The sequence below is a fragment of the Myotis myotis genome, unplaced genomic scaffold (assembly GCF_014108235.1).
Source record: "Myotis myotis isolate mMyoMyo1 unplaced genomic scaffold, mMyoMyo1.p scaffold_m19_p_10, whole genome shotgun sequence".
Classification (NCBI taxonomy): Eukaryota; Metazoa; Chordata; class Mammalia; order Chiroptera; family Vespertilionidae; genus Myotis; species Myotis myotis.
In genome coordinates this window covers 64311060-64325905 of record NW_023416314.1, presented here as the reverse complement: position 1 = coordinate 64325905, position 14846 = coordinate 64311060, and the positions used below count along the sequence as shown (strand labels likewise).

Below are 14846 nucleotides of genomic sequence, written 5' to 3'. Positions count from 1 at the left end.
ACCTGGTGACTGAACCTGACTGGAGAACCTGGACAGAACCTGGCTGGAGAACCTAGCGAGGGAACATGGCTACAGAACCTGGCTGGAGAACCTGGATGGGCATAAAATTTCTGTTATATAAAGTGAGTAAGTTCTAGAGATCTGCTGTGTAACATTGTGCCTATAGTTAACAATACTGTACTTTGCACTTTAAAGTTTAAAAGGGTAGGCCTGGCTGATGTGGCTCAGTGATTGAACATTGACCTATGAACCAGGAGGTCATGGTTCAATTCCTGGTCAGGGCATATGCTGGGGTTCCAGTCTTGATCCCCAGTGTGGGGCATGCAGGAGGCAGCCGATCAATGATCCTCTCTCATCATTGATGTTTCTATCTTTCCCTCTCCTTTCCTCCCTGAAATAAATAAAAATATATTTTAAAAAAAGTTTAAGAGGGCAGATCTCATGTTAAGAGTTCTTATCACAATTAAAATGAAAAAGAGAGGGAGTAAAAAGTTGCAAACTTCCAGCTATAAAATAAATAAGTCATGAGGATGTAATGTACATTATGACAACTATAGTCAATAATACTGTATTGTATATGTAAAGGTTGCTAAGAGAGTAAATCTTAATTCTCATGACAAGAAAAAAATTTGGTAACTGTGTGTGATGATAGATGTTAACTAGGCTTAGTGTAATTATCATTTTGCAATATATAAATATCAAATCATTATCTGTACATCTAAAACTAAATAATGTTGTATGCTAATTATACCTCAATAAAAAATTTAAAGAGGGGAATAAGGAAAGATATAAGGCACCATTTTGCTGGCAAGGATCATAGCTCAGGGATTAAGATTTTTGTAGTAAGGAGCTTCTTGGTTTGGTGGCTTTTTGATTTTGGCAGTAAAATGCTGTGGCTAGAAATTGTTCCTGAAAGCTTCATCTACTTCTTCAACCATTCCAACAATTTTGGAAACCGCAGACGGCATGACAATAACACGTTTTGTTTAAACAAACAAACAAAAAGGCCAAATAAAGTAATATTAAACATTCTAAAAAAGAAAAGTGGACAAGAATAGAGGATGCAGAATTACACATACACACATGCACAACATAGCCCATGTTCAATTGATTTTCCACAGACAAAAATTCAACAAGAAAACAAAACAGCAACGGAATAGTTATATGTACTATAAAATTTGTAAAAGTAATATGCTAGACATACATGTGCTAGCTGAAACTATAAAGCTTTTAGAAGAAAGCATAAGAAAGTGTCTTCACAAACTTGGGGAAGGCAGGTATTTCTAAAATAGGACCCAAAAGTCATTACCAAAAAGAAAAACAATGATAAAGTGGATTTCATTAAAAAAAATTCTTCTGAACAAAAGATAACAATGAGAAGTTTAAGTCAAAATTAGGAAGAAAATGTTAACAATAAATATATCTGTCAAAGGAATTATCTCCAGAATATATATACAATAAACTCAGAAAAAGAAAATAGTTCAATTAAAATTGGTAAATTCATTTTTTTTGTTGTTGTTGCTAATCCTCACTCGAGGATATTTTCCCATTGATTTTTAGAGAGAGTGGAAGAAAGAGGAAAAGACAGAGAAATATTGATGTAAGAGAAGCACATCGATTGGTTGCCTCCTGCATGAGCCCTGACCAGAGCCGGGCCGGCTGGGAAGGAGTCTGCAACCAAGGTACATGCCCTTGACTGGAATTGAACCTGGGACCCCTTAATCCACAGCCAAGACTCTATCTATCCACTGAGCCAAACTGGCTAGGGCAAAATAGGCAAATTCTTAAAATAATACTTCACAATGAAGAGAGCCAAATGGCCAGTAGTCTATGAAAAGATACTCATCATCATTTTATGCTGAAAGTACAAATAAACATTGCTTCAGAAGCTGGGATCTCTGGGTTCAAATTCCAAATTTGAACTCCATCACATATTATCTGCATGAACTCACACCAGTTACTTAAACTATGTGACTTAGTTTCATCATTGGAAATAGAATAATAACAACCCTACTTCATAGAATTTTTGAAGATTAGAAAAATATATATTTATAATTCACAATAAGTACTTAATGCTAGTCATTACAAATAACTAAAATTTGAGAACATAAATTTAAGGCTAAAGAAATCCAAGGTGAGGCCATGGGAATGGATGTGAATGAACCAGAATGAAGGAAGTTCATAGAGCTATCTACCCTTTTATATGGTTTCTTGGAAGAATAATGCCTGGCATATTTGAATGCTCAAAATTTACTGAATAAATGAATAAATACAAGAATAGCCACAAAGAAAAAAATTCCTTCATACAATCATTGTTTAGCAAATACCTTATTTTGGGGAAATTAGCTTGTTAACATATCTTTTTCTGGTTGTTCTCTGTTTGTCACAACTCTCAAGGTCCTTCTCTTCTCTGCCCTGTTTAAAAAGGCTAGCTTCTGAAAACGGAATCATTCAGTCTCCCCTGCCCTCTTGCTTCCAGTTGGATTTGGCCAATGGGAGACAGGGCAAGAGATGGGAGGAAACAAGCAGAGAGAGGTTGGGGTAGTTATCTCCCTGTATCTCTTTGCATGGTCATAGTTTTGCCAATAGTTGCTTTTTTATTTTTCTAAAGTCACAGTTCTGACCAAGTGTTTTTTCTTGGTAGATGTAGCTTTCACTGATCTCCAATAATACTGTACCTTCTTTTCGCCTGTGAGGTCTAGGGGTTATAATGGCCCCCTGCTATTGCTAGTATGTAAGAGTGCTGCCACCTCTTATTAGTTCCCACTCACATACCTCTGCATATAATCTCTTTATTACATTTTCTAAATTAAAATCTACTGAATGACATATCTGCTTCCAGTTGATACCTGAGATGCAGTCTTATAGTTGTCACTTTCTATTATGTTATGCTCATTTGTTAATTTTTTTTTTCTAGAAGAAAAATTACTGAGTCTACTAAAATGGTAGAAACATTATCAAGGTCTCTGGTGCCCATAGCTAAACAGTACCCAGACAATTTATACTATTTTTAAAGGTCAGTTTTAACATCAACTGAGAGAAATCTTAGTTGTATGGGGATTTGCCTGATAGGTTGTACTCTCCCCTAGTTTCTCTGAGAGAGACAACTCCTGGTAAGAACTCTCCCTATGGCTCCCTTCATCTCACTATTCCTCAGAGTATAGATAAGTGGGTTGAGCAGTGGGGTTCCTAATGTGTACACCAGTGAGATGAACTGATCTTGCTTGGGGGAGTAGCTGGAGCTGGGGCGGAGGTACATGAAGGCGCAGCAGCCATACTGCAGCAGGACCACAGTGAGGTGGGCGGAGCAGGTGGAGAAGGCCCGGTGGCGGCCAGCTGCTGAATGGATCTTGAGCACAGCAGCCACAATGAAGCTGTAGGAGGTGGCGATGAGGAGGAAAGGCACGGCGATGGCTAGTGTGGCCGCCACCAGCACTGACTGCTCATGGATGTGGCTGCTGGCACAAACAAGGCGCATCACTGGTGGCACATCACAAAAGAAGTGATCGATACCCCGAGTCTGGCAGAATGGCAGAGAGAAGATGAAGGCCACCAGCTGTAAGGACAGGACCAAGCCGATGACCACGGAAGCTACAACCAAGCGAACACAAAGAGTTAAAGTCATGATGAGAGGGTACCGCAAGGGATAGCAGATAGCAACATAACGATCATAGGCCATCACAGCCAAGAGGAAGCAATCGGTACTGCCAAGTCCGATGAAGAACACCATCTGAGTGGCGCAGCTCAGGAGGGTGATGGTTTTCTCTGACTGTAGGATGTTTGCCAGAATGTGAGGCACCACCACTGCAGTGTAGCATATTTCTACTCCCGAGAGGCTGCCCAGGAAATAGTACATGGGTGTGTGTAGGCGGACTTCAGTCTGGATGGCCACCACAATGAGGACATTCCCACTGATGATCAATGTATATACCAGGCTGACTCCAAGGAAGGACAAGGCACCCAGCTCAGGGTAAGAGGGATAAGCCAGGAACACAAACTCCATCAACACTGAGCGATTTCCCCAGGTCATTGAGCTAACAGGTTTTGTCTGTCATGAGTTACAAGAACAGAAGAAATAATCAAACTGACAATATATTAGTTCACACCATGAGCCATGATCTAATCTCACCAGAGTTGGAGTTACAAACTAGAAGAATCAGGATTAATTTTTAAAAATGTATCTTTATTATCGGAAGTATTACAGATTCCCCTCCTCCATTACCCTCTTCTACCCCCCACTCCCCTGCAGGATTAATTTTTTAATTTCCCTTTTACAACACTCTTCACAACATAAAAATCTACAACTTAATTTCTAACTGCCAAAAGTTGGGCTAAATTATGTAGGAATTTTTTTGAGGAAAAGAGGCAGAGGAAGTTTGTGGAATTCAAAGCCATTTTCAGTACAAGTGAAATAAAAATTAAATACTTTCAGTAAATCCATAAGACAGTGTCAAGAAATTCTTGATAGCAGGAGTCATTAAGGTGAGGGTGGGAAGCTTCCTTCCTTCCTTCCTTCCTTCCTTCCTTCCTTCCTTCCTTCCTTCCTTCCTTCCTTCCTCCTTTCCTCCTTCCCTCCTTCCCTCCTTCCCTCCTTCCTCCTTCCTCCTTCCCTCCTTCCCTCCTTCCCTCCTTCCCTCCTTCCCTCCTTCCCTCCTTCCTTCCTTCCTTCCAAACAAAAGAAGTGTGGGACTTGAGGGAAACACAGTGTTATTATAGGACTCATCCTGGCTTGTCGCAAGATGAGAAATATGTGCTCATAAGCTATTGCAGATCTAAGAATCCCTTCTGTGAATTAGGGGATGAATAGGAAAGACGAAGCCAGTCTTCATTTATTTTTCTTCTCTACTAAGGAGATAATTTGAAGTTCAAAAAATGATTCAGCTTCCTTGAAAACCTTCTAATGAAGAAATATAACTCTCACAGGGCATCCATTCTACTTGTCAATGACCAACTCATATTAAAGAAGGTAGAAAATAGGCATCATGTGACCTTGTTTCAACTTTCCCACTTTGAATATTATTTTTATGAGCTTTGAAGAAAAGTCTTAATCCAGAATTATGACTTGCAGTAAAAAATCATTCACAAAACCCCACCTTGCTGTCACAAGCATAGGGAGAAATGTGATTAGTCACTGTCCTTAATATTAAGAGTACTGTAGGCATGAACGGCTGGGTCTCTGTTGTTTTTCCACAGTTAACAAGTAGAATCCATTTAATCCATTCTTTTTTCCTCTTCAACAATATTTTGAATTATTTCTAATGTCACTGAGCATAATTAAAATTATATTACAACATGCAGAGGAGGGGCAGTGTATCAGTGTTGAAATTAAATGATGTGGCTTGAAAAATGGGGACAATAATTATGCTTAGTTCTGAGGGTTGTTGTGAGGATTAAATGAGATTATAATATAAAGTATCTACCATAATGCCTAGTCCATAGTAACAGCAACCTAATAACAGGTAGACAAGATTATTATTTGTAAATTCAAAGGCAGCCATCCTCTCTTATTTATGTTTCCCCCCTATATCACCAAACCTAATGTACAAATTATGGAAATTTAATAAATAAATGTCACATGTATAAATATATTGTAAAATATGTAATTTATACTTTTTCATTTTCTCTTTTTTACTTTTAAGATTATTAAGAGGCCTTATAGAAAACAACTTAGCATCCAATCCTTGGGCTGCACTGTGGAAAAAATCCCATCACTCATTAACATAACATATATAATTTAATTATATGTATAATTAAAGCTGTGAATAAGTGCTGTAACAAAAAAATAGTGTGTTGTAAGGTTGTACTACATGGGACTCTGACATAGTTTGTGACTAAAGGACACTAAAAAAGCTTCCAAGAAGAAGTGATGTTAAGTTTAGGTCTGAAAAATGGAAATTAATTATGAGAAGAGAGATAGAGTAATGGGGGTTCATATTCTGGATAGAAAAATAGTGCTTTTTATGATTCTGAGAGAGTGACAGTTATATAAACATAAAATCAACTTGTTATTCTAAGTTGTTAGTAAATATGTTGAATAGAACAGAGACAGGACCAGACAGCTCTTCGGCATCATATCCAGGAATCTTCCCCAGGCTGGTATCTGTTCATGATTCCAAGCCCATCTCGTGCTTCCAAGTCATATCCCACAATATGTCCTCATCTTCTTTCTTACCTCTACAGCCAGACCAGCCCCAGTTGGCAAGAATGTGATGAGAAACATCATCCTTGTTTATTCTGGAAATAAGAGAGTCTGGGCTGAACAGCTTGTCCAATTCTCTAGTTAGCATTTTGTAAAAAAAGGGAATTAGTGTATTCAGCAATAACAGGCCCAAGGTAGCATCTCAATTTATTACTAATAGCTTTGTTCCCTGAGCAGATCATCTCAAATTAATTTCTCTTCTAGAGTGTTTGAAAGATGTAAGTAAACAATAACACTTAATGGAGTTGTGATGAGATTAAATGAGCTAATGTAGTTAGAACACTTGGCTTGATGTATGAAACCTATTGTGTTACATAATAAATATTAATTCTTCCCTCCTTTCTTTGACTCTTTTAAGGGGATGATATTAATAATATCTGCTTCATAGCAGAGGATAAATAAGATATCTTATGCAAGAAGAGTTTCCATTTATCCTTAAACATTATCATAATTTATTTTAGTCATTCCCTCAATCTTTCTTAGACTGGGATTATTACCTTTTAAAAAATATTCAAATCAGTATTATGCTCATTGTTTGAAAATGGGGATTATTACCTTTTTAATCAGAAGACTAGACCTTCCAAGTGAATTAATAGAAACACTGTAAGTCATGGGCTGAGCTGGTTCTGAAATCCTAGAGTCTCCACTTGTAAAGCCCATTACTTGCTTTCCTAGCCCAGCATCAGCAAGTGCCTAGTATGTTGTAAGGAAGTAAAAAAACTTACTCTTACCTTTGGTATGAGAAGAAAGAGAAGTATACCAAACCAACCTTCTCAGTTATATTCTAAAAGACAGGACGTAGTAAGTGATATCTGACTACTCTGTTGGATATATTTAAAGAAGGAACATGAGCCTAGAGAGACTATTCAGAGAACTGAAATTTTATGTAAACTTCCTAAATGAAAAGCAACGGAAGGAGTCAATTACTTTGCTATCTAGGGTCTTATCTCATAGGTTCCATCTCCCAGAAGAAGGTAGTATAGTAATTGCTGATCTCCTCCCATGTTAGCAGATAATTAGTTCAAACTAAAACTGTCCCTACACTTGGGGTTCCTGGTCAATAGACAATCTGGGGAATGCTTTTCAAAGTAAAGGCCAGTATTAAACCCTCAAGTGACATTATTGGTGCTTGACATAATTTCCTGAGAAATATGAAGTTCCCTAATCAAGGTCACCTGAGACTCCTGTTTCAAGGAGTTTATTCCCATCAGATTGTCATAGCCGGGTTTAGCCCAAATCCCATCCTAGAGAACTGAGACTATATTTTTATATGGTTTCCATAGGACTTAGAGTATTGCTGTATACTTAATAGCACCTCAATGAATATTTATCAAATGTTTTATATTTTTGATGGCATCTTTCCTTGCTTGAATCTCTTTGAGTAGAGACACTCTTATAGGTCTTAGCAAATTTGTTTATTCCTTGAAAAAATATTGGTTGGTCATGTGTATATAAATTTTTATAAGTTTGTGAGTGAATATATGCTCCCATGTTCCCCATTTACTCAAAGACAGTCCTCTGTGTGGATCTCTAGAGTGATTAATGTAGCTCTTTGGGATGTGTGTGTGTGTGTGTGTGTGTGTGTATACAAGCGCACGCATACGCGCGCACACAGGATAGTAAGATGCCAACAGCCTGGCAGGGTTGAGCAGTAACATCTGGATTGGTGTTTGACTGATTCTGAACTGACACTAATTGCAGACATCCAAAAGTCACTGTAGTTCTCCAGTCAGAATAGGTGCTTATGGATGCCATGTAATCAGTGGAGTTTTTAGCTTAGATTCATCTTACAGAATTCTGCATAATTGCACTTAACCTGGATGTAGATTTACCTTCCCTGCACACAAAGCTTCTGCCAAAACTACAGACTTACAGAATGTTTTGTTAATCATGGTATTCTATAAAGAACTATTTATGCTTAAGGAACTCACTTCATAGCAAATGAAGTACATAAATGAGTCCATACTCATGGAATTCACTGGTCTTAGCATATTCACCATCCTGAAGCCATCTGGCTCAATGGAATTGGTGAATGGCCCTTTGAAGACTGCTAAAATACTGTAACCTTAAGGAATGAAGAATTGGGTCACATCACCAGGCAAAGAACCATAATAAGCTGTGGAACTTCCTGAGGACAAAGAGAATATGGAATGGGCATTGGAAAAAGGGATTATAAATACCAGTTTTGACCATATGAGCAGTTGCAGAAATGAAGACTATAAATGTTACACGTATTTCTTTATTTTCATAAAAATGTTTTTATGTGTGTATATGTTTTCTTCCTTCTCTTATCCTCCTACTATATAACATAATATATATTGACTTTGCATTTAAATATTGCTAACTCTACAGCATAGCATTTAAGGTACAGAATATAAAGTAGAAAGGTGAACATCACCCAAGGACTTTGCATACTCTTCTGGGGATAGGGTTAATATTTTCTGAATTATATGTAGGATAATTATACCAGGTTAGGAGGAAGTATGATTTTGTTATTGTTTTGATTAGAGATTAAATATGGTTTATGAGTATGGATGCCAAGCTGACAAAGGGTAGATTATGATGGTTAATTTTATGTCAACTTGCCAGGCTATATATCAGTGATGGCGAACATTTTGAGCTCGGCATGTCAGCATTTTGAAAAACCCTAACTTAACTCTGGTGCCGTGTCACATATAGAAAATTTTTGATATTTGCAACCATAGTAAAACAAAGATTTATATTTTTGGTATTTATTTTATATATTTAAATGCCATTTAACAAAGAAAAATCAACCAAAAAAATGAGTTTGCATGTCACCTCTGACACGTGTGTCATAGGTTCGCCATCACTGCTATATGTGGTGCCCAGTTGTTTAGTAAAACACCTGTCAAAATGCTGCTGTCAAGGTGGTTTTTGGATGTGATTAATATATAAATCAGCAGACTTCGTGTAAAGCAGCCCACCAACACAATGTACATGGGCCTTATCTTTTAGGTCTCAAGAGAAAAAAACAAGATACCCAGAAAAGGAAGGGATTTCTCTTCCAGAATGCCTTTGGACTCAAGACGGCAGCATTGATGCCTGCTGGAATTTCCAGCCTGCTAACCTGGGCTGGATATTTTTGACTTGCCAGACTCCATAATCACGTGAGCCCAATCCTTACTATAAATCTCTCCCTTTGCATCTGTACATCCCGTTGGCTCTGTTTCTCTGGAGATCCCTGACTAATGCAGAGGGTGACCTCTAGAAAGTGTGACCATGGTACTTAATGATGCACTCTTATTTTCTGACAACTTAGGAGTCTTAGGTTAGAAACCTGGCATTTTCCCTCAACACGTATTAATTCTGAGAGCAAATGGACTGCTCCACCATTCCTGACCTACTTGCACATGCCTGCATTAAATGTGAGAGCATAGATTAGACCAGCACACAGGGACCACTGTTACATGCAAAAGAGGTTCAATGAAAGAAACAGGTAAATTGACCAGATGGTTATTTGTCACCCTTTAAAGGCAAATACAAGAATGAGGCACATTAGATTGAGTGAAATGTCTTTATGAACATTTCTCATCCAAATCAGAGTTCAAGGACTCAATTAATACCATTGCTTCTCAGGAGGAAACTTTAAAAGTAATGAAGTTGCTTCAGAGGAAATGTAAATTTTTAGTTTGGGCCTAAGTGCACAATAGCAGCCTATTGTATTCCTGTTTAGTTTTCAGAGGTTTAAAAGTTTAGAGAACTTAAAAAAAGAGAGAGAGAGCAAACTGTAGCAACTACATGTATTAGGAAAAAAATAATTAATGTAAATCAAAATTGTGGGGACATAAATGTAACTATGGCATTTGTATGTAAGAGTTTCATTGTTGTCACATGCTTCAAGTTCTAACTCTTCAGAGAGCTTCAGCTGTTCCTTTGCTACTGATGGCCTTTTTCAGGGCAACTTTGACATCCTTGTTCCTAAGCGTGTAAATCAGCGGGTTGAGTAAGGGGGTGACAAAGGTGTAAATGAGGGCAAATTGGCGGTCCTCGTCCACGGAAGAGCTAGATTGAGGACGCAGGTAGACCAAGGCACAGAAGCCATACTGTAGCAAGACCACGGTGAGGTGGGAAGAGCAGGTGGAGAAGGCCCGGCGGCGGCCCTCAGCAGAACGGATGCGCAGGATGGCCATGGTGATGAACACGTAGGAGACAGAAATAAGGATAAAGGGGACAGTCAGCACGAGGATGCTCACGACATAGAGGACGGCCTGGTGCACACGGATGTCAGCGCAGGCCAGCCTCAGGACCGGAGGCACATCACAGAGGAAGTGGTTGATTTCCCGGCGGTGTCCACAGAAGGGCAAGGTGAAGATTAAGGATGTGAGCTGCAGGGATAGGTAGAGCGCCAGACCCACAGCACAGCCCACCATCTGGATGCACAGCTTCTGGGTCATGATGAGGGTGTAGTGCAGTGGGTGGCAGATGGCCACATAGCGATCATATGCCATGATTGCCAAGAGAAAACAGTCAGCACCACCAAGAGTGAGAAAAAAGAACATCTGGGCCCCGCAGCCAGCCAGAGAAATGGGCTTCCGGGCTCCAAAGATGTTGGAAAGCAACAAGGGCACCACCACGGTGGTGTAGCTGATCTCTATGAAGGACAAGTTGGACAGGAAGAAATACATTGGGGTGCGCAGGGAGCTGTGTGTGCACACCGCCCAGATGATGGCTGTGTTGCCACAAAGGATCATCAGGTAGAGGAGGAGGAAGAGGACGAAGAGAAGGGCCTGGAATTCAGGGACAGCAGTGAATACTCGGAACACAAACTCAGTGGGGCCGGACTGGTTGAGGACAGGGCTCCTAGCAAACATGTCTCCTGCAAAACAGAACAGAAAGTGCTGAATCTTCCTTTGCTGAGTTCATCTATTGCCTGAGGAAAATAAGGATTTTTACGTTTTGTTTCTGATATGGAAATTGCCTTATTGTGATCGAGATTCTAATTGTAATAAAAGATATGAATAATAAACCTTAGGATGATTCATATGTATGTTCCTGAAGAAAAAAAAGACCTAAAATAACTTTAAACATCAGCCCTTCAATATTCATCCATAGGTGATAGCTCTTTGCTTTTGTAAAAGATTCATATATATATTATTGTAGGTGTTTATTTTATAGATTACGTTTTGAATTATGAAAATATTCATGTTATTCTGGATGTTTTAGTCTCTTAGAGGACTGGGAACACATCTTTATTCCAAGGTACCACTTATATTTGACATATGCCACATATATTTTCCCTTACTGAAGTGTTTTCTATAAGACTTCAATTGTCAACCCAAATTTGAGAGTTCAAATATACTGGCAGGTAAGCTTTGGACATATGGTAGATAGAAACAAGAGTGGAGCTAGCTGAGATAAGGAAAGATGATGAGGAAACTAGAAATTTCCTAGAAGGGAAAAAAGAAAAGTAACCATTTTTCACAAAGTCACCACTTTCTGATAGATTTGTATTTAAAAAACTGTTTTTTTATGATAAAAAAATTCAGGAGATGATGGACCACTATTCAAACTGTTTTAAGGAAAAAAAAGTCCTGAGTAAGAGATTCTATCCAATCTAGTTGTCATCCATGTATTATAACATGAAAACTTTTAAAAAAATTGTAATAGTTCTGGAATTATATTGTCTACATCCATGCTGAAACATTAACTCAATAACTCAAATAATTACTTTAAAAAAAATAAAAATTAATTGTTGGGTATTTTGTGATACAAAAGAAAAGTTGTGAGAAATAGAACACAGTAAAACACAGTTATGTCTAAATAAGTATTTCAAATATTGTTTTTAAAAAACCAGAAATTTCAAATAGAATTCTTGAAAAACTTATTATGGAAAATAATTTTTAAAATATTTTTTAATTTATTTCATAAGAGAAGGAAAAAGGATGGAGATATAGAAATATTAATGATGAGAGAGAATCATTGATCTGCTGCCTCCTGCACACTTCACACTGGGGACTGAGCCCAAAACTCGGGGATGTGCCCTGACCGGGAAGCGAACCGTGACCTCCTGGTTCATAGGTTGATGCTCAACCACTGAACCACACTGGTTGGGCTAATATTAAACTAGATCTACAATCATAACTTTTATAAAAATATGAGAAATGGGTAATAAAAAGGCAAGATAGGTAATATTGTGCTAGTTTCCTCAAACTACATAAATAATAATTCAGTATAAACCAAATTATTATTTAGATGTGAATACTTCACGTTTTTAATTTTTATATTCCTTAACATTTAATGTTAATCACTTTAAGCACAAAGAGAATGTATTTTTCCAAATGTATATCATATAAATATCTTTCCCAAAAATTAAAGAGAAAAAACACAAAAGAATGAAGTTATAGTTTTTTAAAAAAGAACAAAATGAATAAAGAATTATATAGAACAAAAATCTTTGTTTTGTTTTTTTATTAAATTTATGAGATGACATTGGATAATAAGATTGTGCACCCTTTGATAGCTTAGTTGGTCACATGAAAAAACAAATATTTTTATTTTATTTTAAAAGATTTAAAAAAATCAAATTCTAGGCCACTAGCCAAATAATCGAAGTTATCCTAGAAAGGTGCTAATAATTAAGTAAAATGACTATTTTGGCCAGACCCCAAGTTCTTGTTTTATTATTTTTATTATTTTAGTTTTTAATTTAGAACTTTGCTTAAATTGTCATTTATTTATATTGAATTTATTGGGGTGACGTTGGTTAATAAAATTATATAGGTTTCAGGTGTACAATTCTATAATACATCATCTGTATATTGTATTGTGTGTTCACCACCCCAAGTCAAGGATCCTTCCATCACCAGTTATCTCTCCTATACTCTCTTTTACCTCCACCCACCAACCTTTCCCTCTGGTAATCCCATACTGTTTTCTGTCTATGAGGTCTTCTTTTTCCTTTTTCTTTCCTTTCCCTTTCCCTTTCCTTTTCCCTTTCCCTTTCCCTTTTTCCTTTCCTTTCCTTTCCTTTCCTTTCCTTTCCTTTCCTTTCCTTTCCTTTCCTTTCCTTTCCTTTCCTTTCCTTTCCTTTCCTTTCCTTTCTTTTCGTGCTTAATCTCTTCACCTTCTTACCCAGTCCCCCAGGCCCCCTTCCCTTTGACAATTGTCAGAAGCAGGATAACACATATCAGTTAGGACAATTAATGTAGATTGACATATACCTCTATTAAAATATAAAGTCTTTGTTCAGATTGAGTTAAAAAACAAAGATATTTTTAAGAGGCAAAAAATACAGTGTCATATAAAAACTATTACTCCTTTTATCCAAACATTTTCTGGAAATTCTAGAACATAAAATAGACCATGATTACCAACCAAAAAAGATGAGACAACTAATTGCTCCTATGAAAGCCCCAAGGCAGCCAACTGAGAAGTTTTTAGAAATAACAAGGAACATTTTTAAGAAGACCAATAGTTAACTAATTTGTTTTAACCACCTTGTTTTCTTTCCCTCTATAAACTACCCTGTGGGTGTCCACTCCACACTGAACTCCTCTACATCTTGATTCTTGTATTTCTTCCAGTTGAGGTTTCTGCTTACCAAGTCAATTGTGTTTGTTGATGCACCTGATATTATTAAAGTAAATAGAAGTGTATAAAATATGGAATTGTGAATGTGAAGAAGAATTTTTCAATGCCAATTAATGTTAATGTTTTGGAAATATTTGATAAAAGTGAGTTGCAAACAAATAATAATTTACTGATCAATTTGCTAAGATAGACAGAACTGCTATATATGTTTGAGGGAAAAATCATAAAAAATGATGTAGCATATATTTTTTCACAAATGTCTTTACATATTTATTCTATGTTAAAGACATTGATATTGCAAATTGAGGCAATGATTTGTGAGTATGGTTCATGCAAGAAACAATTCAGTTTGCAATAATCCATCAACAAAAAGCACACACAGACCTGGCTGGTATGGATCAATTGGTTGAGCATCATCCCATGGATCAAAAGGTCACTGTTTGATTCCCAGTCAAGGAACATGCCTGGACTGTGGACTCGATCCAGGGTGTGCAGGAGGCAGCTAATAGATGTTTCCCTCTCATCAATGATTTTATCTCTCTCTTCCTCTCCCTTCATTTCTCTGACATAAATAAAAACATATTAAAAAATAAAAGAAAAAAGCACACAGAAAAAGTTTGGTGAAATATCAGAAGTCTGGAGGTAAAATGTGCAAATATATGTTTTAAGTTGAATAAAGATTTTAAGGAATACATATAGTTTAAAATTAATTTTCTTATAACTGCCTTTTTAATTAACCAATCAAGCACTGGATCTAATTGCTTTGGATGAAAGGGCTTTGACTTTACATAAAACACAATAGTTTTTTTCCATACAAGCAATAACTACTTAGAACACTCAAAATCCAATAGTCACACAAATATAAGATCAATATATGTAATATAGTAACAAGACAAATTTAAGACATGTAATATTAAAACAAATTTATGGTGATCATTATAGCTTTTTAAAAAATGGGAATTAAAAATAAAGTAAAAAAATGGGAACACTTATTTTTATATTCTTAGCTCAAGAGCCATACAAAAAGAGCCTGAATTTGGTCTGCAAGTCTTGTTTGACTTGCCTTGCTCTGAAGTATTATACACAGTAAGTTAAG

The 14846-nt window shown here is 36.9% G+C and overlaps 2 protein-coding genes across 2 annotated transcripts; both read right to left on the bottom strand.

The window, feature by feature from the left end:
• Nucleotides 1-3085: 3085 nt before the first annotated feature.
• On the bottom strand, nucleotides 3086-4030 carry LOC118663755 (olfactory receptor 10W1). The gene has a single exon (XM_036323687.1). It carries the CDS (start codon nucleotides 4028-4030, stop codon nucleotides 3086-3088), a length of 945 nt encoding a protein of 314 aa, XP_036179580.1.
• A 6041-nt stretch (nucleotides 4031-10071) lies between these two features.
• LOC118665451 (olfactory receptor 10Q1-like) lies at nucleotides 10072-11121 on the bottom strand. Its single transcript, XM_036326901.1, has one exon. The coding sequence runs from the start codon at nucleotides 11029-11031 to the stop codon at nucleotides 10072-10074; it is 960 nt and encodes a 319-aa protein (XP_036182794.1). The 5' UTR covers nucleotides 11032-11121.
• Between the last annotated feature and the right edge of the window lie 3725 nt (nucleotides 11122-14846).

What these genes read in the sequence shown, in the direction of transcription:
- LOC118663755 (XM_036323687.1), bottom strand. Translation starts at nt 4,030, where the DNA reads ATGACCTGGGGAAATCGCTCAGTGTTGATGGAGTTTGTGTTCCTGGCT.
- LOC118665451 (XM_036326901.1), bottom strand. Translation starts at nt 11,031, where the DNA reads ATGTTTGCTAGGAGCCCTGTCCTCAACCAGTCCGGCCCCACTGAGTTT.